At 42.6% G+C, this 27,731-nt stretch overlaps 1 protein-coding gene across 1 annotated transcript; it reads right to left on the bottom strand.

The window, feature by feature from the left end:
* MFHAS1 (multifunctional ROCO family signaling regulator 1) lies at positions 1–27,731 on the bottom strand. The gene is made up of 3 exons (XM_014062257.2): positions 24,090–27,731; positions 2,231–2,506; positions 1–319 (listed from the first exon to the last, which is right to left on the bottom strand). Exons 1-2 carry the CDS (start codon positions 27,400–27,402, stop codon positions 2,376–2,378), a joined length of 3,444 nt encoding a protein of 1,147 aa, XP_013917732.2. The 5' UTR covers positions 27,403–27,731; the 3' UTR covers positions 1–319; positions 2,231–2,375.

Genomic DNA, 27,731 nt, shown 5'->3' with positions numbered 1-27,731 from the left:
TTAACAACAATTCCTTTTCATTAGATATTTCTTCAGGTACATCTAATGGTACATACATTGAGAAAAAGCTTACATTCGTGAGTCCAAACAAGTGCAAAACACAGGTCAATAGTGTTCTCAGCGAACAATGGTCTTGGTTCTTGTGAGAGCCTTCATACTGCAGGGTAATCAGATTCAACAGTAGATCAGGATGATGATGCTTTCTGTTTCTTCTGAACATATCAGTCCAACCCCAATCGGTGAAAAGGATCAATTCATGTAGATTGCAGATTTGTGTCCACCCCAATGCACAGCCTTCAGCACACCTGCTCTCATTAATCTGTATGTTAGAAGAAGGCAGAACTGAAGTATCAAAGTTTGCAATGTTTATGGATATATATATATATATATATATATGTATGTATGTATGTATGTATGTATGTATGTATGTATGTATGTATGTATGTATGTTTTTTATTTGTGCTGATAAATAAATAAAGGGAGACTAGTATAGATCTATTTCAAGCTATTTAGCTCTCATCAGCTAGCCATACCCTTTACTGGGATTTGAACCTGGGCTATATTACATACTAGGCAGCCTTCTTAGCCATTAGGCCACAGGCTGTAATCCTACATACATACATACATACAATTACCTTATTGTTGTCAGAGCCCCAAATAAAATAAATGACTGTAATAAAATTAAGAACAACTAAAAAAAACAGGCATGTTTATTCTTACTAAATCAGATCAACATCTACTAAACTGAGCAACTAATATCAACCAAATCTTGGGTATCTTCAGGAAATCCACACACAGAGCATAATAGGAATAGCCATTCTCTGTACAAAGCTATTGTGGTTGATCTGCTTTCTGTGATCCTTAGTGAAGCTAATCCAAAAGAATAACAGAAGGGAGTTGTGGTTCAGTATTACTCCTATGATCATAAAATCAGTCAGAACTAAATGCTATTATGAATTTTTTTTAATATAGCCTCTTTCTAAAAGAAAGGTGACTCTGAATTTAAAACATTGTCCTTCCTCCATTCAAAGGGGATTTTATATACTGAAACCAATTTATCTGCCTCCATCGTCTTGTTCCGAAGTAACAGAATTGAAAGGAATGAGCCCTTCCATTTTAAATGCAAAGTATTAAAAAGTCATCCTTTCAGGTAAATACAATCCACTTTACACATTCAATATTTTTTATTAGAATAATTATAGCAATAGGACCACCTAAAATACTCGTTATCAGCAGAAACTTTGTTCATATTGATAGTCAGACCTGTTCCAGGTAGTTAGTAGAGAAACTTTTTTATCAATTAATGTTTGGTTTAAAAAGTATTGGTTCACTATAGGAATGACTATATAAGTGGAGACTGGGGAGGTAAACTTTTGAGTGATCACAGGCCAAAATTAATGATCATGGCCTTTTGGGGGCTGCAGGAAATCTTTCAAAGACATGTTGATGTCTTGGAAAGAACAAGTTTGAATATTAATTCCCTCCCTCTTTTTTCCAAGTATTTAAGGGTGGGAACAGGAGCAAAATAGCCAAAAATAAGGATGATTAAAATCCTTGAAAAAGTGACACAAGGGCTGTATACTGGCAGTAACATTTTGGATTGTTCTAGGGGGACTGTGGGAGGTTGAAAACAGAAATAGGAAGAATTCTCAATTTCTGGAATTACCCTGCTTTCATTTCCATTCTTATTTTGGGAGGAAAAAATAACATTTCCTACCAATCATATTGGTGCTAAGGTACAATATCTGAAAGTAGTTGGAACTGTAAATGTTACATTAGGATGCTATATATGGCCTGTTGGATACTCATTTCCTAACTCAAACTGGTTAAATATGCTTTGGAAGATATTGGGAAGAATTTGCTTAGTTCTGCAATTTTTTATACTAGTATTCTCTAGATACATATACAAATTTTTTATACTAGTATTCTCTAGATACATATACAAATAGGAATTGCTTCCTCTGACACTTCTAACTTATAAAGGTGACTATGAATTACTCTCTCAAAGAATTTACTCCCCAGGCAGTCAATGTTTTCTCAGATTATGAGTTGTTGATAGAATCCAAAGCACAGGAAGCATAGAAATACTACAATGTGTGCCATAAAGTATAAATTTCAAAAAAAAAAATTAAACCATTCTCATAAAATTCTGATAAACCCTACCTCCCCCCCCCCCCCCGATTTAACTGTAGTGTGTTTCCCATTTGCAAAAGAAGCAACCCCACTATACCTTTATTTCCCAAGATGTGATATTCAGGCCCCATAAATAATTAGATCCATCTCTGGGTGGTACTTCTCCGAAAATGCTTAGCAAGGGTTTAAGGGGCATTTGATGTGTCCTTATAATAGGGGCCAAGGCAGGCGACTTCCAGCAGTCACTTGGAACAAGGGCTGATCACTGTTGGAGTAGGGGGATAAACCAAAGCCACATTCACTCGCTCGTTACCATTCTTCGGACAGATGATCTCAGTTACTCCCTCTGGCCTGGGCTGACTTAGCAATTCTCCTGAAATAAAGGGAATAGAGTAAGCTAATGTAACAATTTTGCATTTAGATTTAGATTCACAAAGGTGGTAAATTTCCAGTCAGCTACAGGAACATGTAATTGAAATGTAATTGACTAGTTGAAGATGAATATAATAAGAAAAAATTACCCAATATAATGACAATATTGATAAAATCAGATGGCTAAAGAATTATAAATGTCCTTGATGAAAGTTAATATGCATCATTAACGCTACCTTTACATTACTTACAGCTTTGTAAACGCCAGATATATTTTCCTTAATTGTCCATTTTTGCATGAGGAAATACTAGAAAGAGACTGAAATTCAGAAGACATAGAGATGTGCTCCCTAAGACTAAGGTTTCAATAAATAAACTATAATTAATAGATATAAAAAATCTGGAGGCAGACAAAATTACAGACTCACAACTTTAATCTTTCTCAATATAGAGATTTCTTAGATATTAAAATATAGTGAATTTGCATGAAACAATCCCAAACTACTAGACTAGATCAAGGTCTATTCGTGTCAATGTTTATTGAAAGTATATCAGCATTTGGCTATTTATGTAGTACTATGTTACACAAACATAAAAATAGAAGTCTATTTCTACAACTCTCCCTCAAATCCCTGGCTGAATAAGTAATTTGCGACAGAATTTTGAACAATACATTAAAATATTTTAAAGGGTGAAAATCCATAATAATATTTATCTTCTGATCAGGGAATAACTTAGCTGTCTGAGCATCTGTGCTATTTTATTTTTCATTTTATCTATTCTACATAATTCCACAGCATGACAGAACTTCTGCCACAACAGTAAGAGACACTGGCCAAGTGAATTAAATAAGCCACATGCAATTGATAAATACATGCAATCATGTGTCAAACTATGAAGATGAAAAATAAAACTTAATCAGCTTGAAATACATATAAAATCAGCCTGTGACTCCATCAAATGGCCACTGCCAAGTGTTAATATGTTCTGCATTCTCATTTTCTGTTCTGCTCTGACTTATGTTAAATTGGCTTTCCAAATAAACTGAGAATAAAAGCTGACAAAAGTTAAAACTAGCAATCCTGACACAGTGTCTCTTCTTGAGGCAGCAAAACCTGCAATTCCATATTATGGAAGAAAAACCCAAATATGGAATCTGGACTCAGGTTCCCACAACTCTCAGCTGTTTTTTTAAAATAAGATGCTGTGCAAAGTGGATTTAAGAGATGCAAAGATAAGCATTATAGCGTACAAATGAAAAACCACAGAAATCTTAAGAAAGTTAGGTGAAACGAGATTGTGCTCAAGTAAACAATTCCAAACATTATAGGAATGTTATCTGAATGGAAAAAAATAAAACATTAATAATCTCTTGCTTTACTGAATTAAACCCCAAGTGAGAAAATATACATGCTTTACAGATCAGTGTCACAAAGTCATGTTGCCCGAGCAAATTACTGACTTCTGTTCTTCACAAAGTAAAAAAAGGGAGCGGGCTGTGAGGACCTATAAATGCATTAGTCTTCTTTACTGACAAAATCTCTTCCATTTAGAACATAATAGCATTCTTTCAAAGGAATGACACACTGCACTGAAAACCTCCCTCTGGCTGCTACAAACCATTTCATAAACTTAAGAGATCATTTAAAAAAATCTCTTAGCATGTTTTTTAAGGCGATTGCCGGGGCACCTATCAAACAGGTTGACAAAGGAGGGAGAGTTGTTATCATGAATAAAGTGGATTACAGAATAACAGAGTTGCATGGAACCTTGGAAATCTTCTACTGCAACTCCGACTAGAATGAATGTATGAGGAGTGTCTGTTGTTTTTAAATTGTTTTGTCGTTATGTGTTTTTTTTATATTTCTTGTAAGCCGCCCAGAGTCCTTTGGGATTGGGCGGCATATAAAAACTCCAAATAAATAAATAATAAATAAATAAATAAACCCCCTGCTAAAACAGGAGACCCTGCACCATTTCAGACAAATGATTATCCAATCTCTTCTTGAAAATTTCCAGTGATGGAGCACCCACAACTTCTGAAGGCAAGCCATTCCACTTATTAATCGTTTTAACTGTCAGGAACATTCTCCTTATTTCTGGGTTGGATTTCTCCCTGATAAATTTCTTGCAATCGTTCTTCATGTGTTTAGCCTCCAGTCCTCTCAATCATCTTTGTTGCTCTTTTCTGCACTCTTTCTAGATTGAGGCACAAAACGAATACACCTCAAGATTAAGATGCAAAAACATCTCCAAGGATAATTGTCAAAATTATCCTTGCACAATAGTGCATGAACAACATAGTTAAGTACAATAAATGCAAGATTCAAATTTAGTTCTATCGCTATTATGACTGCATAGCCAAAATTCTTTCTGTACTGCCATAACTCCCACTACCTTATCACTGAAACTTGTCACATAAGCTAAGAATGTTTATTTTCCAAACTCCAAAATTAAATAAATGTAAATAAATCTAAGTATGAGTAGTCCTCGACTTATGACAATTGACCCCAGAATTTACATTCCTAAGTGAGAACTCTGCTAAGTGATTATCTAATTTTATGACTTTTCTTGCCATTTGTTAAGTGAATCACTGCAGTAATTAGTAATACGATTAAATGAATTTGACTTCCCTATTGACTTTGCTTTTCAGAAAGTAGCAAAAGATGGTCCTATCACCCTGAGACACTGCAACAGTCATAAATATGAACCAGTTATCAAGCATTTGACTGTAAGTCATGTGACCATGGGGATGTTACAATGGTCATAAGTGCAAAAAAATGGTCATAAGACACTTTTTTTCAGTGCCGTAACTTTGAACAGTCACTAAATGAATTGTTGTAAGTTGAGGGCTACCTTTAGTTTTAATGACCAAAATGAGTGGCGTAGATGCTTGCCTCCCATTCAGAAGGTTGAGAGTTTAATACTAAATAGCAGCAGATATTTGTCTTCACAAAGAAAGCATTGGATACAAAGAAAAAATATCTGCTGCTAATTCTGTGTGGTGTCAGGAAGAGCATCCGGCCAGTAAATGCTCAGCTCCATCCAGTTGTTTTGACTCTGCCTCGAATTAAGGGATTACAGGGTCTTGAAAAGGGAGATTTGATGGTAATTTGGGTTGTCATTTTGAGACCACCTGCAGTTTCCCTAAGATAGTGATGGCGAACCGTTTTTGGCTCTCGTGCCATAAGTGGGGGGGAGCGCGGGGGGGTCGTGCGTGGCCATGCCGCACCCATATTGCAATGCACGATCCCCCCCATGTGCATGCATGCATGAGCCGCGACCCCCACATTTTTTGCATGCTTTTTTTGCCCTCCCCAAGCTCCAGAGGCTTTATAGGAGCCTGGGGAGGCAAAAGCAGCCACGGAGGTCCTCCAGAGGCTTCAGGGACCTTCAGGCTTCCCTGAAGCCTCCGGAGGACTAAAAATGACCTTCTGGTTTGCTCATAGGGCCGTTTTTAGTCCTCTGGAGGCTTCAGGAAAACCTCCTGAAGGTCCCTGGAGCCTCCAGAGGGCTTAAACCATCCCTATGAGCAAACCAGAAGTCCGTTCCCGAACTTCCGGTTTGCCCATAGGGCCGGTTTTCTGCACTCCGGAGGCTTCAGGAAAGCTTCTGAAGCCTCTGGAGGGCCTCCGGGAGGGGCGGGGGGGCTCTTTTCGCCCTCCCCAGGCTCTTATAAAGCCTCTGGAGCCTGGGGAGGGCAAAAAATGACTTTAAAAAAAGGCTGAACTCAGTTGGCCAGTGCGCACATGCATGCTGGCCAGCTGACAGGGCAATACCTCATGTGCCCTGACAAATGGCTCAGGTAGCACGCGTGCCATAGGTTCGCCATCCCGGCCCTAAGACTACCAGTGGTCCCAAGGCCAGATACATGGAACTCAAGCCTTGGCTTCTCTGCCATAAGAGACCTATTTTCTCTTGAAAATGAAGCTAATTGTGAAAGAATTATATAGGAACTAAAGCTGTGGATAAGATACTTTACCACAAGTATCTCTCCTCAAAAAAGTCTATCAGTTTATCAGGCATACTTGGAACTTTCACTTCTTTGAAGTAAAGAAAGATCTTTAGTGGGTTGTTCACAACTGTGTTTAGTTGTTCACAGAACATTTGCTAGCAGTTTAGATTCTCCCTCCTGCACTTCACATTCTGAAAATCTGATTTGAAACGTTGGGAAATTCTCTGAAACATCTGGTGGCATCATGAGGAGAGAAAAGCAAGGCCAAATCCCATTGCACAATTGGAAGCTCACTTGCATAACATTCAACGTAATTCATTCAGTGTTTTAGTTCCAAAGAAATCTGTTCCTAGAGAACTGCATTAGTGCTTGTCCTAGCTTGTTTTTACATAACATTATTATTATAGCAAGCTTTTATATCTTGTTTCAACTGAATGTGTTCTCAGCATTTTCTTTTTCTGAGCCAGAACATCTACTAGTTTAATTTTATATTCCTTTTATGTTCATCAACTGAAACACTTGTGGTTTAAGAAGAACATTGAATTGACAAATGTCTTTTAAACAATTGGTTCATAGGGAAATTCATTATAGTTGAGTTCTCATTAATCTATTAGATCAGTCTGGACTAATGCTAACCTACCACATATTTAAGAAAAAAATGTCTAATTTCATTCTAGTTGTCTTCCCTGCCAGTATAAGATATATTTTATATTATATATCTACATATCTGCCTACCATTTTTCCACATAGGTTTGACAATTAATGCTGCTACAATTAAATTGGTGTTGGCATCTAATTTTACAGTATTTGTTATTTTTATGGAGAAAAAAGAGTAGGAGAAAGTTTCCTTTTTACAGTGTTTACATCCATCCAATTTTTGCTCATAATGTTCTTGATTATTTAAAGGCAAAACTTTGAGAAGATGCTTAAATAACTCTCGGTTCAGGGTTCTTCAGATAGATCACTTAATGAACATGATGAAAGGGATTATCCCAGGGCTGTCAAACTCGCAGCCCATAGGCCAGATGTCTCACACACTGGCCATGCCTACGCCTGGTTTAGCGAAGGGGGAAATGTTGTGATATGTCACACGATGACGCCGTGACAACCCCTAGTTTACTCTAACAGTCTAAGCCTCCATCAATTTGGTTTCCTGTAACTACTATGGAGAGAAATGCCAGGTATTAGCATGCTATAATGCAACTTCTGAGCAATATATACTGCTCCAAAAGAAATAGGCGCACTTTCTAAAATATTTAAAATATATAAAGTATTCTGAGCCCTGAAAATGGGATAAAAATAGGGTTCTTGACATGAGAAACACATATGGCTCACTTCTGGTTTAGAGAAACTCATCTATTCAGCTGCTACCACATCACACTAAACTGTAATGTGGTTTGTCTGCTTTTGACATATCCCAATGTGCAAACTCAAGCAATGTGGTTGGTAAGCCATAATTTATGCCTTAATCTCATCTGTGAACCAGACCACTATGGCCATTTAACAAATCATGGTTGAAACAAATAACGGCTTGTTACTGTATGTAAATTATCGACTGTATAGGTATATGCAACAAATCAAATTCAAATTTAAAAGATGGAGTACAAAATTAAGAGAAAAAAAATGGTCCAAAAGTAATTGAAAAGTAATTTTGTTTTCTGCTTTCAAGAATACATGTAAATTATTTAATTCCTACTTTTCAATATGGCAAGCATTCAATTCTGACTTACTATTTTTGTTTTGGTTTACTATTTCTATTAAGCCAATAAACCATACTAGTTGGGGCTAATTGAGGTTGTAGACTAAAACATGGAGAGGGATTACACATAAGATACAGATATAGTAATTTCAGGAAGTGTTATTATAATGACAAGTAAATGCACATAGAGGCATGTAATGTATGTTATGTACATATAAACACACACTTTGGATACTATTTCTAACACTTTTTTCCCTTCTCCAACACTGGATTCTGTTCCCCTGAACTTTATTTCTATGCTATCAATTCCTGGAGAAAGATAGATGGTTCACAGGTTGTTGGAAACAGTTCTGGGACTTGATAAGATCAAACTAATTTTAGTACAGAAACTGTGTTTTAAAAAGGGCGTTGGTACTTACCTGATACGCCTCTTCTCATAGTGGGGGGAGGAGTATCCAGGATGGGTTTGACCTTATCCTCTCGTGATTGGTTTGAGTCAGATAAGCTCTTTGGGCTCCGCCCCCTGGAGGTGAGCCTGCCCAGTTTTATGACGAAAAGCTCTCTCCGACTCGTTGCATCATTCACTCCAGACTCTTGATTCAGGTGTTTTTTTTTTTTTTTTTTTTTTGTCTTCAACATCAATAATTAAATAACAATATAACAATGAACATAACACTTAGTTGTACAAACCTAGTCAGGGAGGGACTGGATACTCCTCCCCCCACTATGAGAAGAGGCGTATCAGGTAAGTACCAACGCCCTTTCTCCATAGTGAGGGGGGAGGAGTATCCAGGATGGGACGTACCAAAGCCTGCACGTCCCTAGGGAGGGAGATCCCTGAGACCATATGTCCCCCACTCAGGCCTGTTGAGGCATGGGTCCAGCCCTGTGAACCACCTGCAACACCCTGCGGCCGAACGAGGCCTCTGCCGAGGCAAAGGAGTCCAACTTATAGTTCCTAACAAAGGGAGAGGGGGAAGCCCACGTGGCTGCCCTGCAGATTTCGGCCAGGGATGCTTGTGTGGCCCAGGCCGTGGATGTGGCTGCACTCCGTGTGGAGTGGGCTGTGATATGATTTGGTGTCCGTAACCCCTGCGATTGGTAAGCAGTGGCAATGCAGGTTCGCAGCCACCTGCCGATAGTGGTGGAAGTTACCTTATTACCCAGGGATCCTGGTTGGAAGGAGACAAACAGGGCTTCGGATTTCCTGTTTGGCCTGGTTCTCCTGAGGAAAATCCTCAGAGCCCTCCTAACGTCCAGAGTGTGCCACTTCCTCTCCAATGGGTGAGAAGGATCTGGACCGAAGTTGGGCAAAATCAGTTCCCGGGCTCGATGGAAGCAGGAGCACACCTTGGGAATGAAGGATGGATCCAGCCGTAACACCGCCCTATCTTGGTGGAAGACACAGAGATCCTCCCTGGTGGACAGCGCCTGCAGTTCGGATATCCGCCTGGCGGAAGTGATGGCCACCAGGAAAGCCACCTTCAGGGTCAGGAACTTAAGGGAAACTGCTTGTAATGGCTCAAATGGGGCACCCGTTAGAGCGTCCAATACCCTGTGTAAATCCCAGGAAGGGTACCTGTGTACCGTAGGTGGTCTGAGGTTGGAGGCCCCCTTAAGGAATTGCCTGACCATGGGATGGTGTGTCAGGCACTGATTTCTGCCACACGGGAGAACTGATGAGATGGCTGAGACCTGTCTCCTAATTGTGTTAGGAGCTACCCCTCTATCCAGGCCCGCCTGGAGGAAGTCCAGAGCCTGAGGCACCGTAGCCTGGATGGGGATGGACCCCCGGGAGTTGCACCAAGAGTCAAAGGCCCGTCACGTGGAGCCATAGATGCGCTCTGTGGAGGGCCTGCGGGCGGCCTGGATAGTCCTTATCACCCTGGGGGGGAAGAGGTCTTTCCTCAGGATGCTCCGCTCCACCGCCAAGCGGTCAACTGGCTGCAGCTTCCGCTCCAAGTTGTCCCCTTGGTCCGGTTGAGCCAGCCGGCTCTGATGAACCCACCCCTGCTGTATGTTCTGCCCTCAGCGAATGTTGTCTAAATTCATAGGCTATCTGAGGTGCTTCTGCGATCTCTCATAGTCGGGCATCCCATTCTGAGTTTGTGGTGGGTTCTGGCATGGGGACCAGCCTGTCTGACCCTTTTTCTCCCCCCCCCCCCCAGCCATAAGGGTGCTATGATTCTATGGCTAGGATTAGCGCAGAGATATTCAGAATGTAAACACAGACGGAGTTTAATGGGTGGCCACTAGAGTGTAAAGATGGAGTGAGGGGAGCTAAGGCTCACAATAAAGGCCTGCCACAAAGGTAAATTAATAATAATAACAACAAGAACCACAACCACAATAATAATAATGAAATAGAATAAAATACAAAAGGGGGCATCTTCCCGCCTGATAAAACCAAAAAAGATTAAGGAAACGATTGGTCCCTTGCTGGGAGAAGGGGCCCGAAGGTGACAAGCAGCAGGGGTAAGCCGAACTATTTAACTCGTGCTTGGCATCTGTCTTTACCCGAAGGGATAAACAATCCAACCTATCAAAAACAGCATCCCAAATTCAGATTAGGAACCCAAGATGAGATAGGGAAGAATGGCAGCCTGTCTATCTTAGGCAAGGTCCAATTCCCAGGACCGGGTGGGTTACACCCAGGGGTCTGAAGGAGCTGGCGGACAAATTCTCCAAACAACTGAAACTATATCTATCAGAGATCCTGGAGTGCTGGAGAACCACTATAGAATTGCTGATGTGATTTTCCCCCCCCCCCTTCAGAAAGGAAGAAAAAACCATCTCGAGAGCCCAAGGCCCACATGGGTTTGTCAAAAACACATCATACCAGACTGGCCATATTAGATTACGGTGGCAACCCTAGTGGACCATAGGAATGCCATTGATATAGTTAACTTGGACTTCAGCAAGTCCTGATAAGGTAGACCATAACCTACTATTAGGTAAGTAGAAGAATGTGGGTTAGACCTAGTCACCCCAGGTGCCTTGGTAACTGGTGTACCCACCTGTACTCCTCAGTGGAACTGCCTCTTCATGGAGGGAAGAGTGCAGGGAGTCTCCCAAGGTCCAGTGTTGAGCCCAGTACTCTTCAACATCTTCATCAGTGATTTGAATGAGGGTGTTAGGTGTGTAAGCTAACATTTGGGATAGCAAAATATATGCCATGATAGTAGTACTGTTCCTTTAAGAACTGCTGTTATCTCAAGCGGTCATAAGAAGGAGCCGGAATGACTGTTAGCTCTTTGTTTGTTAACGGCTGATGAGGGGGGGGGGTCATCAGGTTAGCAGATGAACCCCCGGCTGGCCGGAATAGCCAACACTTCAGAATACAGGCTAAAGCTACAGAAGGATCTTGGTACCCTTGAACATTGGGCACTACCTAGGAAAATGGGATTCAAGGAAGTAATGTTCTACCTTTAGGCAATGAAGGTGAAGTGCACAGGTACAGGATACCTTGCTCCACAGTAGTAACTGTGAAAGGGATCTTGGGAGTCCTAGTGGACAACCCCTTTAATGTGGGTCAGCAGTGTGCAACCGCTGCCAGGAGAGCAACACAGTTTTTGGCTTCATAAACAGAGGACTAGAATCAATCTCCCGTGAAGTGTTAATCCCACTTTTTAAGGTCTTGGGAGGCCACACTTGGAATTCTGCACTCAGTTTGGTCCCCATGATGTAGAAGAGATGTGGAGACTCTTAAGGAGAGTGCAGAGAAGGCAACAGGGGATCAGGGTACTGGAGACTAAAGCCTATGAAGAACGGTTGCAGGAACTGGGTAGGTCTAGTCTACTGGAAGGAAGGACTAGGGGAGACGTGATAGCAGTGTTCCAATATCTCTGGGGTTGCCACAGAGAGGAGGCTGCCTGACTATCCTCTAAGGCACTTGAGTGCAGAACAAGAAGCAATGGGTGGAAACTAAACAAGGAGAGAAGCAACCTAGAGCTGAGGAGAAATTTCATGACAGTTAGAACAATTAATCAGTGGAACAGCCTGCCTCCAGACATTGTGAGAGCCCCAACAGTTTTTAAGAGGCTGTTGGGTGGCAATGACAATAGCAATAGCAGTTAGATTTATATACCGCTTCATAGGGCTTTCAGCCCTCTCTAGGTGGTTTACAGAGTCAGCCTAATCAACCATAGGAAGCCATTTGTCTGAGATGGTATAGGATATCCTGCCTGGGCAGGGGATTGAGCTAGAAAGCCTGCAGGTTCCTTCCCATTCTGCTATTGTATTGCATAGTATTGTATTGTATTGCATTAGCCGTTTGCCTAGTCACCCCCACCCTTGGAAGGTCTTCAGTAACCTGATTGGGGGCTCCATTGGGAGCTGCACTTTAGCAGCTGGGCTGAATATTCTCCCCCCCCCTGCGTTTTTCCAGGCTGCAGCGGGCTGCCGGCTTGGGATTAACAAAACAAAACACAGTTTTTGCTACTGGGGCCAGTAAGCCTCTCGCCTCTCCCGTTCTGTCTCCTAATTGAGGGAGAGTTTTCTTAAGGGGGAATCAAGAAATAGCCATGACAAACAGAGCTTGCTGGATGCCGGTCAGCCTCTCGCCCCCCCCTCTGTCTCCTAATTAAAGGAGAGTTTCCTTAAGGGGGAATCAAGAAATAGCCATGACAAACAGAGCTTGCTGGATGCCGGTCAGCCTCTCGCCCCCCCCCCCCTCTGTCTCCTAATTAAGGGAGAGTTTTCTTAAGGGGGAATCAAGAAATAGCCATGACAAACAGAGCTTGCTGGATGCCGGTCAGCCTCTCGCCCCCCCCCCTCTGTCTCCTAATTAAAGGAGAGTTTTCTTAAGGGGGAATCAAGAAATAGCCGTGACAAACCCAGCTTGCTAGGGATGTCGATCAGCCTCCTAATTAAAGGAGAATGTTCTTATGGAGGAAGCCTTCTCCTGTTACTTGGCAGCCAGAAAGGTAGGGGGGGGGTGGTTCTTCCGGCTTGGGGGGGGGGTTGATCCACCACCTGCCTCTTTAACTCCTTTTTGCCCTTTGCTGCCTCCCTCGCTCTTGGCTAATGCCTCTGCGATCGGCTCTCACCTTTGTAGGTCTCCTCAAGTGGTGGTTGTTGTCCTGCCGGCCTCCTGAGCTGCTGGGGGCCGCCATCTTGGCCACGTGGCTTCAAGATGGCCCCCGGCTCCAAATTCAAAAGGCTTCTCTTTGCTGGAGCACATGGGAATGGCTTTTGCCTTTTCAAGCTTGCCATGCGGTTGCCGCTCATCTCCCGCAGCTGTTTTAGAGCCTTTCCGGCTCTCACCTTGTCCACTGGTGATAGCTGCCAGCACAGGTTTTCCTTTTTTAAAAAAAAAAAACCTCGTGGCTGAGGGGAGCGGAGGAGCGCTTCTGCTCCTGAGAAGCCTCTCATCAAGGGCTGCCTCTAGGAGGCATGTGTGCCCGGTTCTCCTGCTTGCCCGGCAACGGTCCTCACAGAGTGACTCCACCTCACTCAATGGCCAGGGCAGCGTGCCGCCCCAGAGGGCTTGTGGCAATCCGGTCGTTGCAGGAGGAGGCTGCGATGAAGGGAGGCAGGGTTCGCCGGGTCCAAGTTTATTTTCTTTAATCCTTTGAAAATTACTGGAGGTCTGGAGAGGTGCAACCTTTCCCTTGATTGGGGTGAGTCAAATCTCCAGCTCTTACAAGCCTCAGCTGTTGGGGCTGCCTGCTAGAGGCTTTTGCCCGTCCTCCTGGTTGGGGCTGTCTGCTAGAGGCTTTTGCCCTTCCTTCTGCTGCCTGGCCAAGCTCCTCACTGAGAGTCTTCGGATGTCCTCAGTGTCCAGGGCAGCCTGCCGCCCCGGGGGGCTAGTGGCAGACCCAATCCTGCAGGAGGAGTGAAGCAGGGAGGCAAAACTCGACGGGTCCAAATGAATTTTCCTTTAGATCCTAGTAAATTCCTGGAGCTCTCGAATGAGCAACATCTCACGATCGTTTTGAGTCAGAAAACTGGGCAGGCTCACCTCCAGGGGGCGGAGCCCAAAGAGCTTATCTGACTCAAACCAATCACGAGAGGATAAGGTCAAACCCATCCTGGATACTCCTCCCCCCTCACTATGGAGAAAACTGTCCTGCACATAATCCAGTCCAAATGAGTATCAAATAAATAACTGAAGCAACTTAAATAGGATATACAGCACCAATTTATTCTTGATGTTAAAGATAAAAATAAGCTTTTTACCAGACAGACTTCCCCTACATAGTGTACTTTTAGGCTCCCAAAAATATTCAGGCATTTGTAACTTTGAAATACATACTTGTGTGGTACATACAGATTAAAATATATGAGTAATAACTGCAACTAATTCCAAAGTATTTCCTCACAGAGCAGACTGTGGCTTCTTAACTGGAAGAATGGTTCGATCTGGTACCATTGATACCATTTTTATCTAGTTGGGTAATAAAATGTCTGCAAGGAAACAACCAAGCTCAGAGAGCATCAAGGACCCCACTATTAGATTTGGAGTAACCTGCCAAGAAGTTGTGTGGATATTTTGGACTTCAGCTTTCATCAGCTCCAGAAATAGAATACTAAGATATTATGGAAGGTGTAATCCAAAACATCTATAATTATTTTGCCTATTCTTGAATCGCTGCATAAAACATATTTGTTACTATCAGGATGCTGTATTTCTCTGGGAAAGAACAGAGAAGTAATATAAACAGCCACAGATCCTCATAAAAGCTTTTTACTAAAGATGTTAATGTGTTCCATTATTCATGGTAAGGATATCAATCTATCTAATGGTTTTCAAATGGATGGCTTAATAACTGTTCAAAAGCTGATCAAAATAAACAATTTACCATTATCTTCTCGGATCACAAATCTACCCTCTATAATCTGTGGTTTCTGTTTGCATATCACAAAACAAGCTTAGCAACAGGGAGCAGATTTCTTTTAAAATAAATCTAATTAGAAAACCCATTTATCTACTGGTAATGGCAAAAGGATTAGTGATGTCAGGCATTACACAATTGCAGAAATGAAATCAAAATAACTCCAAATTATCTCTTAGAAAAACTTAAGCCTATACTGTAATCAATCATACCTCATTCACGATAATGTGGATAAATAATAATACTGATTCACAATAATGGAAGACGAAGTGGGGCTGGTACCAACATAGCCCAGGCATCCTTTTTACTGCCACTCTATAATCTTTTCCCACCTTTTAAAAAAACATTATTCTAATATTTTAAAATTAAATAAGATGAATACTGCAAAGAAAAACACCATATTTAGCTAAAGGAATGAGTTTTGACTCCACAAAGATTCCATTAGGATAATTCACATTCTTGTAAATCTTTTTTTCATGAGTCATCTTGTTCCCTATGATGCAAACAAGGTCTCCTGTGGCAACCATTTTGTGAATGTGCCTACCACATGCGCTCAATATTTCAAATATGCTAGTTGAAACAGGTTACCTACTCCTGAGACATGTGATTTGCAACCGATGGAAATAAATGTAAAAGAATGTTATACAATGTTTTTAACATTTCACCCCAGAAATGAAGACTAGGGTCCTGAGAGCCACTTTAGGTTAAATTTCCTAGAAGAATCATAGTCACTGGTGCTATTTTTATGATGACAAGATCAACATTATCAAAAATTTGTATTAATCTATCATTAACAAGGCATTTAATATATTTCTGTTGAAATGCAATTTGTCTGTGTGAGACTCTTCACTGGATGTTTCTTTCTGTTTTATAAAGTCCCTTTCCCAACAAGCTGCAAAATATTTTCTCTATTTCATTGTTAGCCTTGGGATGAAACAGCTTGATTCTTGCATTTTGGAGATCAGCTGAACAATTTAATTCCAATAACAGAATAACTTTATGGACCTATTCATTAGGAATAACAGATAGAGATCCTTATAAAGATACAATTCATCATTTAAAACTCCAGCGAGCAAACAAAGTTTCACAGTAGCTTTTCTGTTAGAAAAATAATGCCTTTTCTGTTGCTTTATGTAAAGATTCAGTTCTGAAACACCACAACTGATGTCAATAATTTCTCTTAATTTTAATGCTTTTCAGTATTTGCAGCAAAGTAGGAAAGTCCGTTTTGAGTTAAGCCCAACTCCTACCCGCTTCCTAGACAGGCTACATATGGTTTTCATAGCAGCAGTATGGATGTGTTTTTGCTTTCCCCATCTTCCAAGCTGATTAGACTTCTCAGTCTAATTTACGGCTTTGGTTATATTCATGAAATCATCAGGAGCTGTGTTTGATTCAAAGGCATTTTTTACCTTGACCTGTAGCTATAGCTACATTTAAAATATACCTGCCTGTGGAAAATTAGTTGAACAGAATAAAGGCTAAACTGACACTTTCCTGTCTTCTGATCCTAAGGCTAACTAATAGATCTAACAGATTCCAGTGTGGTTTACTATAACATCTTAGTACAAAATATCATTTTAAACAATCTTGTATAAAACCATGTGACAACCCACAATTTGAATAAAATTAATATTTCATGATAATTTTGTAGGCCAGTTTTGATATGATAGTAATTCAGAACCCTTCAGAGAGGCAAAATTTCATAAAAAGTGCAATCACCCACTTTTTTGAAAGCTACTGCACAACTGAAATAAATGGGGAAATTGCAATTTGCACCCAATTGTCTTGGCTATATGAGCTATCAAAAAGGGAGTTATAAACTAACTAGTGCTCAGAACACAACGGATCAAGGGCACCTTGATTTAATACCTTGCTTAGCTTACGCTGGAATGAAGATCTCTACTTCTTACTATCCTAACAAGGTAAAATAGAGATTACCTGGTTTGTTTTGTCACTATCACTAACAAAAGGAATTATATGGGAACAGTTGGACTGCAGGCAGCTTAATTTGCTTCCAATAAGAATTCTGAATTGGAATTCCAGAATTTCAAAATACTGGACCTCAATGTTTCTTGAATTAATTGCTATTGGTTGGATGGGATTAAATTTATACATTTCAAGAGATTCACAAGAGTATGTTTTTAGGCCTCTTCTCCACACTCCTGGCAGCAGGCTTTCTTTCAGATGGGAGGAGATATTACCACCTGGAACACTGTGGTCCCTGAATTGCACTTTTTATTTTTATTAGTTGTAGTCATCGACTTACAACCAGAATTGAGCCCAAAATTCCTGTTGTTAAGTGAGACATTTGTTCAGTGTGTTTTGCTCTTAACAGCTATTAAGTGAATCACTGCAGTTGATCAATTAGTAACCTGGTTGTTAAGTGAATCTGGTTTCCTGTTGACTTTGCTTGTCACAAAAGGTGATCACATGGCCGTGGGATACAGCAAAGTTCATAAATCTGAATCAGTTGCCAAGCAGATGAATTTTGATCACATGATCATGGGGATACTACAAAGGTCGAAACTGCAAAATGTTCACAAGTCACATTTTTCAGTGCTGTTGTAACTTTGAACGGTCATTAACCAACTGTTGTAAGTCAAGAGCTACCTGTATTGTCTCTGAAAGAAGGCTAAGAGGGAGCAACAGTTCACTGCTGCAGCCACTGTTGGGGGAATGATGAGCAGGGAAGAGGATTCTTCTCCCCTTTGCTGCCTGCCTGCCCCCACCCCTACCAACCAAGGACAAATCTTCAGCTTTCCCTTAGCTCTGCTGCACTCTTTGTCCCATGCAACATCCAGTCCAAGCACAGATTCTTTCAAACGTGAAGATAGCTCTTCTACTGTTGGGAGTGTCAATGACATATGATAGTAAACAAAAAAAAAGGGAAGGGTCAGCAAAGATAGTAAAAGCAAGGGAGGTAAAGGTGTCTAGAGGACAGGGAGACAGATAGGAAAAGGAAGAATGGGCAGACGAAAGAGGTTGTTGTGGGAAGATCATTGTGATGGTAGGTGTTGGGTTGCAACACAGGGGTTACCGGTGGGAATAATGACTGTGTGGAAAGTTTTCCATGAGGTGATTATTCCCTTGGAGATGCGGAAACTCAAATTTGGTGTAGTGGTTAAGCATCAGACTAGAAACCACCTTTAATGTGAAAACAACTGGGTGAATTTGGCCCAGTCCCTGTCTTTCAGCCCTAGGAAGAAGGCAATGGAAAACCACTTTCAAAGTCTTGCCAAGAAAACTGTAGCAATGCATCTAGGCAGTCACCCAGAATCAACACTGACTTAAGGTGCTCACTCAGACCTTTCCTTGATTCTAAAAACTTGATTACATGGGAGAGTGTGGTCTTTCCAGCCAAAGGAAAAATAGCCATGGAAGCACAGAGCAGCCAGATAGGTGACAGCAATCATGCAAGAAGTCAATTGGAGTCTTAAAAGTACCCAATCTCCCTCATTCTTCCTATGCACAACCCAAAATACTTGCATGAAGAAAGACTTGTTCCAAGAGCCGAGGTGGTGCAGTGGTTAAATGCAGCACTGCAGGCTACTTCAGCTGACTGAAGTTCAGCAGTTCGGCTGTTCAAATCTCACCGGCTCAGGGTTGACTCAGCCTTCCATCCTTCCGAGGTGGGTAAAATGAGGACCCGGATTGTTGGGGGCAATATGCTGACTCTGTAAACCGCTTAGAGAGGGCTGAAAGCCCTATGAAGCGGTATTTAAGTCTAACTGCTATTGCTATTTCTCATTAAAACATTTTTGCTGAATCACCATCTCCAATGCCAGGGTAGGGAGATATAAGGAATGAGCTTTCAGAATCAATTATTTAATCTAGAAGCAGGAAGTTAAAAAGAATTCCCAATGACTCTAAACTAAATTAGCTTAATGAGCGTCACTTGGAGCCTGTACAAGTGAATAGTGTTTGGGAAATATTACAAGGCTGGAATAAGTACGCATTCTTCCTGTAGCAGAAAACCAAATAGCAATTTCCACACTGTTTCAAGAAGCAGTTAGCAAAAAGATCAAAGACTCTCCATCCTAATGAACTTACCAATAAATGAGGTGCTGAATGACTGCTAGGGATCTGACAGCTAGCATTATAACATAATAACCATCACACACTTCACAAGACTTTCTCAGAACCACCCATCTAGGTTTAGGTTTATTGGACTTATATGCCGCCCTTCTCCCAAAGGACTCAGGGCAGCGTACGTAACATAAAAACACATATTACAAAAGTTAAAAGAAAGATTAAATAGAATATTTAAAAAACCTAATAGACATTTACAATGAGATTTAGAAATTAAATTAAAATTAACAATTAAAATTAATAATTTATTTTATTCAGGCCAGGCTGGCTTGCTGGAAAAGCCAACTTTTTAGGGCGCACCGGAAGGACCGGAGGTCGGGAATTATGTGAAGCTCCGGGGGCAGCTCTTTCCAAAGGGAAGGCGCTCCCACAGAGAAGGCTCTCCCCCTGGGAGTCGCCAGCCGACACTGTCTGGCCGAAGGCACCCTGAGGAGGCCAACTCTGGGATCGTACTGGACGGTGGGAGGCTACTGGTGGCAGTAGGTGGTCTTGCAAGTACCCTGGGCCTAAGCCATGGAGCGCTTTAAAGATCATAATTAACACCTTGAATCGCACCTGGAAAACAACGGGCAACCAGTGTAAGCCGCCTAAAAGGGGTGTAACATGGGAGCACCTAGGTACCCCCATGACAACCCATGGGCCGCATTCTGGACCAGCTGGAGCCTCTGGGTGCTCTTCAAGGGCAGCCCCATGTAGAGAGTGTTACAGTAGTCTAGGCGTGAAAGGGTGAGTGCTGTGAGAAACTAAAGTCCTTTCTCTTCACATAATATGGATGACAGATGAGATAAGAGAGTAGTTACTTTTTCAGGATAGCTATGCTCCTTGTTTCTTTTAATAATTCACCTTGTACACTAGAGCAGAGAAGGGCATCCTCTGCAGGTTCAGAAACTGAAGTTAAGCCTCTCAAGGTTTTAGAGAGCTACAAGAGATCATCTACTGATACAAAAGGATGTCCCAAAAGGGATGGTCAAATTTTCTTTGGGTTTTATTTTGGTCTTTCCAGGTACGTAAAGGTGAAGTTTGGAAAGCAGGAAGCTTTGGGAAATAAGTCATTCGGATTTCCGTTCTTGCAATCTTACAGCCATTTCATTGCTGAATTTTAAGTGAACAATTTCATGGCATTAAGAAGAGATGCAAATGTGATACTGGGATGCTATATACAGACAGCATATTGCTTTACCACACCATAAGAGGTGTTGTATTCTAGGGAATTGACATGTACAGTTAGGCCTTGAAAATAATGGATAAAAATGATCCTGGACATCTCAAATATGATATCTCACAATATTTTGATGTGATGACCTCAACTTTGGGATGCTCTTTTGAATGTTTCTTTGTCAGCATTTCTAGCAAAGTAAAAACATACCATTTGAACAAAGTAAAATCTGCTCAATTCTTTTCTTCTCCATCTTAATGAAACACATTTTCAAGTACTTGAATGGCCTGAAAGAAAGCCCTTCTAAACACATTACTTATTAAGATCAGATGTTTGTCTTGACTTTTTGCCAGCATATTATGTTCTGTTTCCCAAAAATACTCTTGGTGTTCTGATTCAAGTCTCCATTACAAATCCAAAAAGTACCAATCATGATGTAAAAGCAATAGATTCAAGACAACCCATTATCAGAAAATCAGTTTGTCATACTGTACTGAAAATTTAGAGTGATCATCACACTATGTCATGTCTCGGGTATGGGGGAGGGAAGAGAAGGGTGATTGTCTCTCCTACTCAAACAATTAAAAAATGGGATAGACATAGCATTTTGCAATTCTTCAGAACAATGACTCACAGTCTGACTTAATTTATGTTCAGAGGTCTTCACAACCATTTCTCAGATTCTGGAAGAGGTTAAGCTAGAAAAAGGAATAATTCATGCCTCAGTGGCTCCCTTTAAGGCCTATAAGATAATGTAATCTTGGGCACGGCTGAGAGCTGCAAAATATGTGATATTGCCTGGTTGTGCAGAGCAAAAAGCTTTAATATTGTGGCTGATGATGCCTAGCATAAGGCAATGGCAGCATTGATGGTATACAGTGCTTTTATACATTCATACATACATATTTACCTTTTGCCCCCAAAGGTGTGGATAGCAAGTATCAGCCACTAGCATACTATCTGAATGTATAATGCACACTACCTCCAGCCTCAACCAGGAAATGGTACCAGAATTTGCCTTAGCTTTCTCTTTGGGTTTCTACTTTGATCAACTAAAGTGTGTGTGTGTGTGTGTGTGTGTGTGTGTTCCATGCTGAACCATGTGCCCAAGATGAGCATGATCTGTGAACTGCCCCTTAGTAACTGCAAGCTTATAATCCTGCCTATAAATTCTATATATTATGTGGTAAGAATATACAGGCCTGTTTAAGATTTCATCCCCATGATAGGAAAGAAGAGGGTCCATCTGAAAGCCATCTTTCTCTGTAGTAATTCCCATACTGTCAAAGGCACCACATCTTAGATATATCTGTTGCACTTTATTTTGTGCTACAATGCACTTAAAATAATTATGTCTGGCTCTTGGGGAGCCACTGGTCTGCTTTATGGGTAGAGAGCTCTTAGTGCAAATTGCCAATATACAGAGACTGGAGAAATACAAAAATCTTGTTAAATGAATAAACATCAAAATCATTAGCTATTTATATTGGCTTAGGAAAGCTATGCAATGCTTTAGAAGTGTATACAGAAATAGATTTTGCACAATGAGAGCACACAATGAGAAAGTATAGTAATGGAAATGCTGGATTAGGAGATGTGAGAACCTCATATGGTTTTCAATGAGAGAAAAATAAGAGGAGAGAATGTTATGTATAATACTTGAGTTCCAGGATGAAATGCTAGATAGAAATCTAATGACTATGATAGGTATATCATAAATCCATAAACAAAGCCTATATTGAGCATGTTCAACAAACTCTTTCAAGATATGATCAAATTTCCAGAAGAAAAAAATAGGCTCCACTTTACTTAATGGTTTTAATTTTCCCCTTAACGTGCAATTTAGATGAAAGTCCTGATGAGATATGTTTGCTTCCGTTATACTGTTTGAAAACCAATTAATATTGCTTTTTTTTAACATTTTGAGGCTGTTTGCTTTATGAGCATTCAAAAACATTCAGAATTATTTTGCATATTATTCATCAGGCCTGTACAACTTATGACTGCCTGAGGTGAAAGCAACAAGCACACACCCATCCATTTACACACAGAGAAATTAAGTGGGGAGTCAATCACATGGTGACACTGGAAACAGCACAAGCCACATGGTAGCAATATATAAAGAATTTGTTTTAGGCACAAACGTATAAAAAGAAGTATTGGGGAATAGAAGAAATTTCTAATTGATGCCCATTGCACAAGGCTTGGATCCATAAACATTATAGGCCTATTAAGATGTAGAGTAGCAACACACACACACACACACACACACACACACACACACACCACACACCGGGGAAGGGAATAACCTGTATACTTAATTGCTGTTTCCTGAGTTAATTAAATTGGCTGGGTTCATACAATGATTCAATACAACGAATCATAAATTAAACAGCAATGTTCCCCACAACCTTGCCAACCATATTTTAACTCAACATATTGTGCAAACACAACCATAAACAATTTGCAGAAGCACCTGTAAAAAGGATATGGATTCAGCGGCAATCAAAATGTGAATAATGCCTGGAAATGAATACTCACAGAGCAAAATAAAGCAGCATTCAGGTTGCATTCTACATTCTACATAAAGTTTAGAACCTTTTCTCACAGTGCTACAGCATCTACTCAACAAGAAAGAGTATATTAATGATTACTTACTAAGCAATAATTTACCACAGCAATATAACTACTGAATACATCAATTAGGAGAAGTTACCAAAACTATTTCAGGGTTATTTTGGGAAAAGATAACAGATAGCCATTTACACATATTTTATTACATACTGTAGATCCATTTGACATTTGGTAAGGTAATATAGATGCCAAGCTATAGTGCACAAAAATTTGAACACTCTTCATTTTTACCTACTTCACTGTGGACCAATTTCAATATATAACTACTATAGGTATCTATATGCTATTATGTCAAGTAATACAAAAAAACTTTTATTATATTTCTACAATTTACAGAGTCCTTGACTTACAACCTTTCATTTAATGACTGTTCAGAGTTACAATGGCACTAATAAAAGTGTCATGATCAGTTCTCACACTTATGACATCCACGGGTGATCAAACTTCGGATGTTTAGCAATTAGCATGTATTTATAATGGTTGGCACATCCCAAGGTCCTGGGATTGTTATTTGCAACCTTCCTAATAAGCTTCTGACAAGCAAAGTCAACGTGGGAAGCTAGATTCACTTACCGACCACATGATTCACTTAACAACTATAGCAATTCGTTAATCAATTATGGCAAAAAAGATAGCAAAATGGGACACAACTTTAACAACAGAAATTTTAGGCTCAATTGGTCATAACTTGAGAACCAGCTGTATTAGAACACTGGGAAGTGCTGAAATTCCACATCTGAATTAAGTAAATTTGCCTGTACAGAGCATCAAACCTACTTTTGGATATATTTTTCTTCTTTTTGCAACAATCGGACTATCATGATGTAATCCTCTACATACTCTTGCTAGGCGGGATTTTAATCAAAAAATTCATGCAGATATGTGGTAAATGGCTCCTTATATCTACCTTTTTACAGGCAACTAACTGCACTTATTGGCAAACTGTAATCTAAACACTGCAGATTTAAAATTTGGCAGCACATAATTGGCGGAATGCACAAAAGCATAGGAGTTAATTAGATGGAAAATAACCAGGAAATCCCAAGACTGTAGATTTGACTTGTATATTCAAAAACATCCCAGAAAAAGACAACTGTGAGACACTTTTGCACCATTGCCAAGAAAACAAGTTGGCAGTGCCCATATATGAATTAGGAAACTAAACTCAATGCAAAGGAGACATTATCTTGACAATCAGCTAAAGTTTCTTACCTGGAAAGGTATGTGGGTGGGGTGACCCTCTTTTAAGGCACTTGGAACAGAGGACATGCACACTATAGTATAAGCCTGGCCATTCTTGAAGCAGTACATTTAGTTCTTCCACCAATGGGGTTATGGCTTGCCAAGCTGTCCATATATTTGGTAGAGATGCATGGCTAGCAATAGACAATGTATCTGGTTGTTGGGTGCCTTTGGCAGGCCTGTAACTTATAACTACCGGTACTTTCCCTCTGTACGCATAGATCTGATACTTTCCATCTGACCGCTGAACCACATGGCTGTTAATCTGCACACTGTAGCGAGCAAACAATCCAGGGGGAAAAATAAAGGGAAAGTTGTACTCAATCTGCAGCTGTTCTGCCCCAAAAGACTGCCCACCCAGGGTAGTACCATTGATCCATGCCTCTGCATGAGGCATCTCGTTCTTCACATAGCAGGGGAACTTGTACCACGCTGTAGCTCCATTCAAGGGTTTTGATTTGGGCTTGTTAACCCCGTAACAGAGTCCCATTTTTTCTAACAATTCCAGCAGAAGCTGCAAGTCCTCTCTGCTTTGGATGTGGGGCTTGAGAAGCAGATGAATAACATGGGCAGGGAGAAGGCCATGAAGCAGAAATCCTTCCACATAGTGGTGGAGCTGTGTGGCCTTCATCTCATCCATATGGGTGCTGCTGAGCAGTTTCTGGAGCAATACTGAGGCATCATGCTGGCAGAAGACATTGAGAATGTCAATGAGCCTGGGCAGATTGTGGAAAACATATTCTCGTAGGGTCTGGTGCTCCTCAAAATACAGCAGTTTGCCACTCTCATGCAAGTAGGAAAGTGCACTTTGGAGACGATCCTCAGTCAGCCCTGCCTGCAGGCCAAGTCGAGCAGAGTCCCACCAGCTTAGCCACAGCTGTTGAGCTTGGGGTTGGAAGTGCAGCTCCTCCAGCATCTGCCAGGATCTTGGGAGAACCCGGTGCAAATTTGGAAAGATGTCTCTATGCTCTGCCACTGAAAGGAGCTTCTCTCGCAATCGCCGGACCTGAACACAATCCCAGCAGCTTATAGGTAAAACTGGGGAGAGGATTTGTGGACGGTGGTTGAGCAGATATTGGAACTGAGCTTTCTTGCGCCGTAGATTCTTGTCCGATACCCCATAGAAAGCAACATGGGGGCTAGAGCAGCGCAAATCAAAATCCTGCCCCAGAGCTTCATCCACCTGCCGGGCCAAAATCTGGAGGCCTTCATAGTCACATTTCTCCTGCCAGGCAATCTGGCGGTGGATGTCTAAACATTTCTCCTCCACCTCCCGTTCAGGACACAGGTCTGCATGTGTTCCCACCATACATACCACGGCATGAGGCACCTTTGCCCCCAGCCAGTGAAGAAAGTGTCCCACAGAAGGATAAAAACCCTGTGGCATGTAAGTGCTCAGATTTACTACCAACACATACAGGGCTCCAGGAGAGAGGAAGAACGGCTGGATCACATCGTAACTTGGGTCTCCTGCTAGCTCATATACAATGAAGGTTAGACTTCTCTCCACATCTGCTGTCCAGTCTGCCACTTCAATACCTTTGCTGCTGCCTGGCAACCCTGTTACATGTGAGCCTGGAGGCCTCAGGGGATAATTCCCCAAGCAGGTTTCTCTATGTATTTTAATTGATGGGGACAATGGGATATCATCCTGCTGCTCAGCAGCAGAGCCTCCTGCCTGGGTCTGACCAATAACTTTGGGGGGCTGACTGAACACATCCCTCTTCTCAGTGGAGTTATACCCTAAACAGGAACATTTCAGGGGTGAGACAGACAAAGGGGAAGCCTCGGGCTGTTCCACAATGGGAAAATGGTTTGCCTGTGCTTTTGGAGACAGAGGTTGGGGCAGGTCTCTCAGGGGTTGTATGAAGCACCCCCTGCTTTGGGTTCTTTCAAAATTTTTGTTAGCTGAACCAAAAGATGACTCTACCTGCTCCTCTTCCTCTTCCTCCATGAGGCACTTTCTAAGCAGAGTTTTGCCTGCATTTTTCAGGCCCATGAGGACTAGTTTGAGCCGGGGCTTAAGGGCAGGCTGAGAATGAGCCAGTTCCTTCTGGTAGGCAGCTATGTAAGGGATGCCTTTCATACAGACCTCATAGGGGGGTTGGATCAAGGGGTTGTCTTTGATTTTCCAGAGACTCACACGACTGAGTTGGCCAAACCCCTCTGGAAGGATGGCGATCTGATTTCCCTGAAGTACCAGTTCCTCCAGCTGATGAAGCTTGACTATGGAATCAGGCAGGTAGCGGATGCGATTGTTGTCCAGCCAAAGCGTGCGGAGTTGGCAAAGCTGGCAAAGTCCAGCGGGCAACAGGGTAAGCTGATTGCGACTGAGGTAGAGCTCCTCCAAGCCAGGAAGGGCCAGCACAGCTGCTGGGAAATCAGACAGCAAGTTGGATGAGAGGTTCAGCATTTTGAGACGCTGCAGGCTGCCAAAACCAGCAGGCAGGACACTCAGGCGGTTCCCATCCAGCATGAGGCTCTCGAGGGTACCCAGCTGGCACAAGCCCTCGGGCAAGGCCTCCAAGCCAGTGCCACTGAGCCACAGGATTTTCAGGTGCCGAAGACATGTGATGCCCTCCGGAAGAGACTGCAAGAGTCGGTTGCCAGAGCAATCCAGCTCTTCCAGGGCGTCCAGCTCCAGCAGCGGTTGAGGGAAGGCAGAAAGCTGATTGTGGTCCACGTCCAGGGTGCGGAGCTGTCGCAGGTGGGCCAGGGCCTCAGCAGGCAGGTGGCTAAGGCGGTTGAAACTCAGATCCAGCTCCTCCAGCTGTCGCAGTTCGCCCAACCCGCTGGGCAGCGTCCCTTCGCCTCCCAACTGGTTGTGGCTGAGATTGAGCTTACGGAGCCCGCGCAGGAGCGCCAGCGCCTGCCCGTCGTCGCGCAGGCAGCGCAAGCGGTTGTGGCTGAGGTCGAGTTCGGCCAAACGGCCCAGGTGCCGAAGGGCGGCGGCCGAGGGCAGATGAGCTAGTCGGTTCCTCCGCAACGAGAGGACGCTCAGGCTGCTGCCCACGGCAGCGCACAAGCCCTCCGGCAACTCATCCAGGCCGCGCCCGCTCAGGTTCAATGCCTCCAGCGGCGAGGTCGGCGGCGGCGGCGGTTGTTGTTGTTGCTGCTGCTGCTGCTGCGAGGATTTCAGCTTCGGCGGTGCCTCCGGGCCGCTCTCTCCCCGGGAGCCCAGCTCTAGCTCCAATTGCTGGAGGTTGCTCTGCAGCTTCCTGGCGCGCAGGGCGGCGTCTCGCCAGAGCCGGGCCGCCTCCTCCGGACGCTCCATCTCGGCCATGGCGCTACTGCCGTTGCGCTTTTAGGGCGCAGCGAGACGGGAGTAAAAACGGGCCCGGGCACCTTCGGCCCCGACCGTCTTCGTCCGTCTCCTCCTCCTCCAAGCCGGACCGCGCCGCACAAACCTGGCGGGGGGCTCCGCCGCCACGCTCGCCATGGAGAAGGCGGCGGCTTCGGCTACAAAAGGCGCGCGGCCCCCGAGAAGCTCCGTCTCCTGCGCCTTCGCCGCCGCCGCACCCAGCCGAGCATCCTTTCTCCCGGGCGGCCGCTCCCAGCACAAGGCGACGCCGGTGGATGCCCTAACTGGGACTGAGGAGCCGGAGGTGGTGG

The sequence above is a fragment of the Thamnophis sirtalis genome, unplaced genomic scaffold, assembly GCF_051295495.1.
Source record: "Thamnophis sirtalis isolate CommonGarterSnake01/CBP01778 unplaced genomic scaffold, rThaSir2_p1.2 scaffold_5, whole genome shotgun sequence".
Lineage (NCBI taxonomy): Eukaryota > Metazoa > Chordata > Lepidosauria > Squamata > Natricidae > Thamnophis > Thamnophis sirtalis.
Note: the sequence above shows the minus strand (reverse complement) of the source record. Positions and strands in the feature narration are given on the sequence as shown.

Coding starts and splice junctions, on each gene's coding strand:
- MFHAS1 (XM_014062257.2), bottom strand. CDS start 27,402: ATGGCCGAGATGGAGCGTCCGGAGGAGGCGGCCCGGCTCTGGCGAGAC. Junction 2,507..24,089: donor CCACCCACATACCTTTCCAG/GTAAGAAACTTT, acceptor CCTTTATTTCAG/GAGAATTGCTAAGTCAGCCC.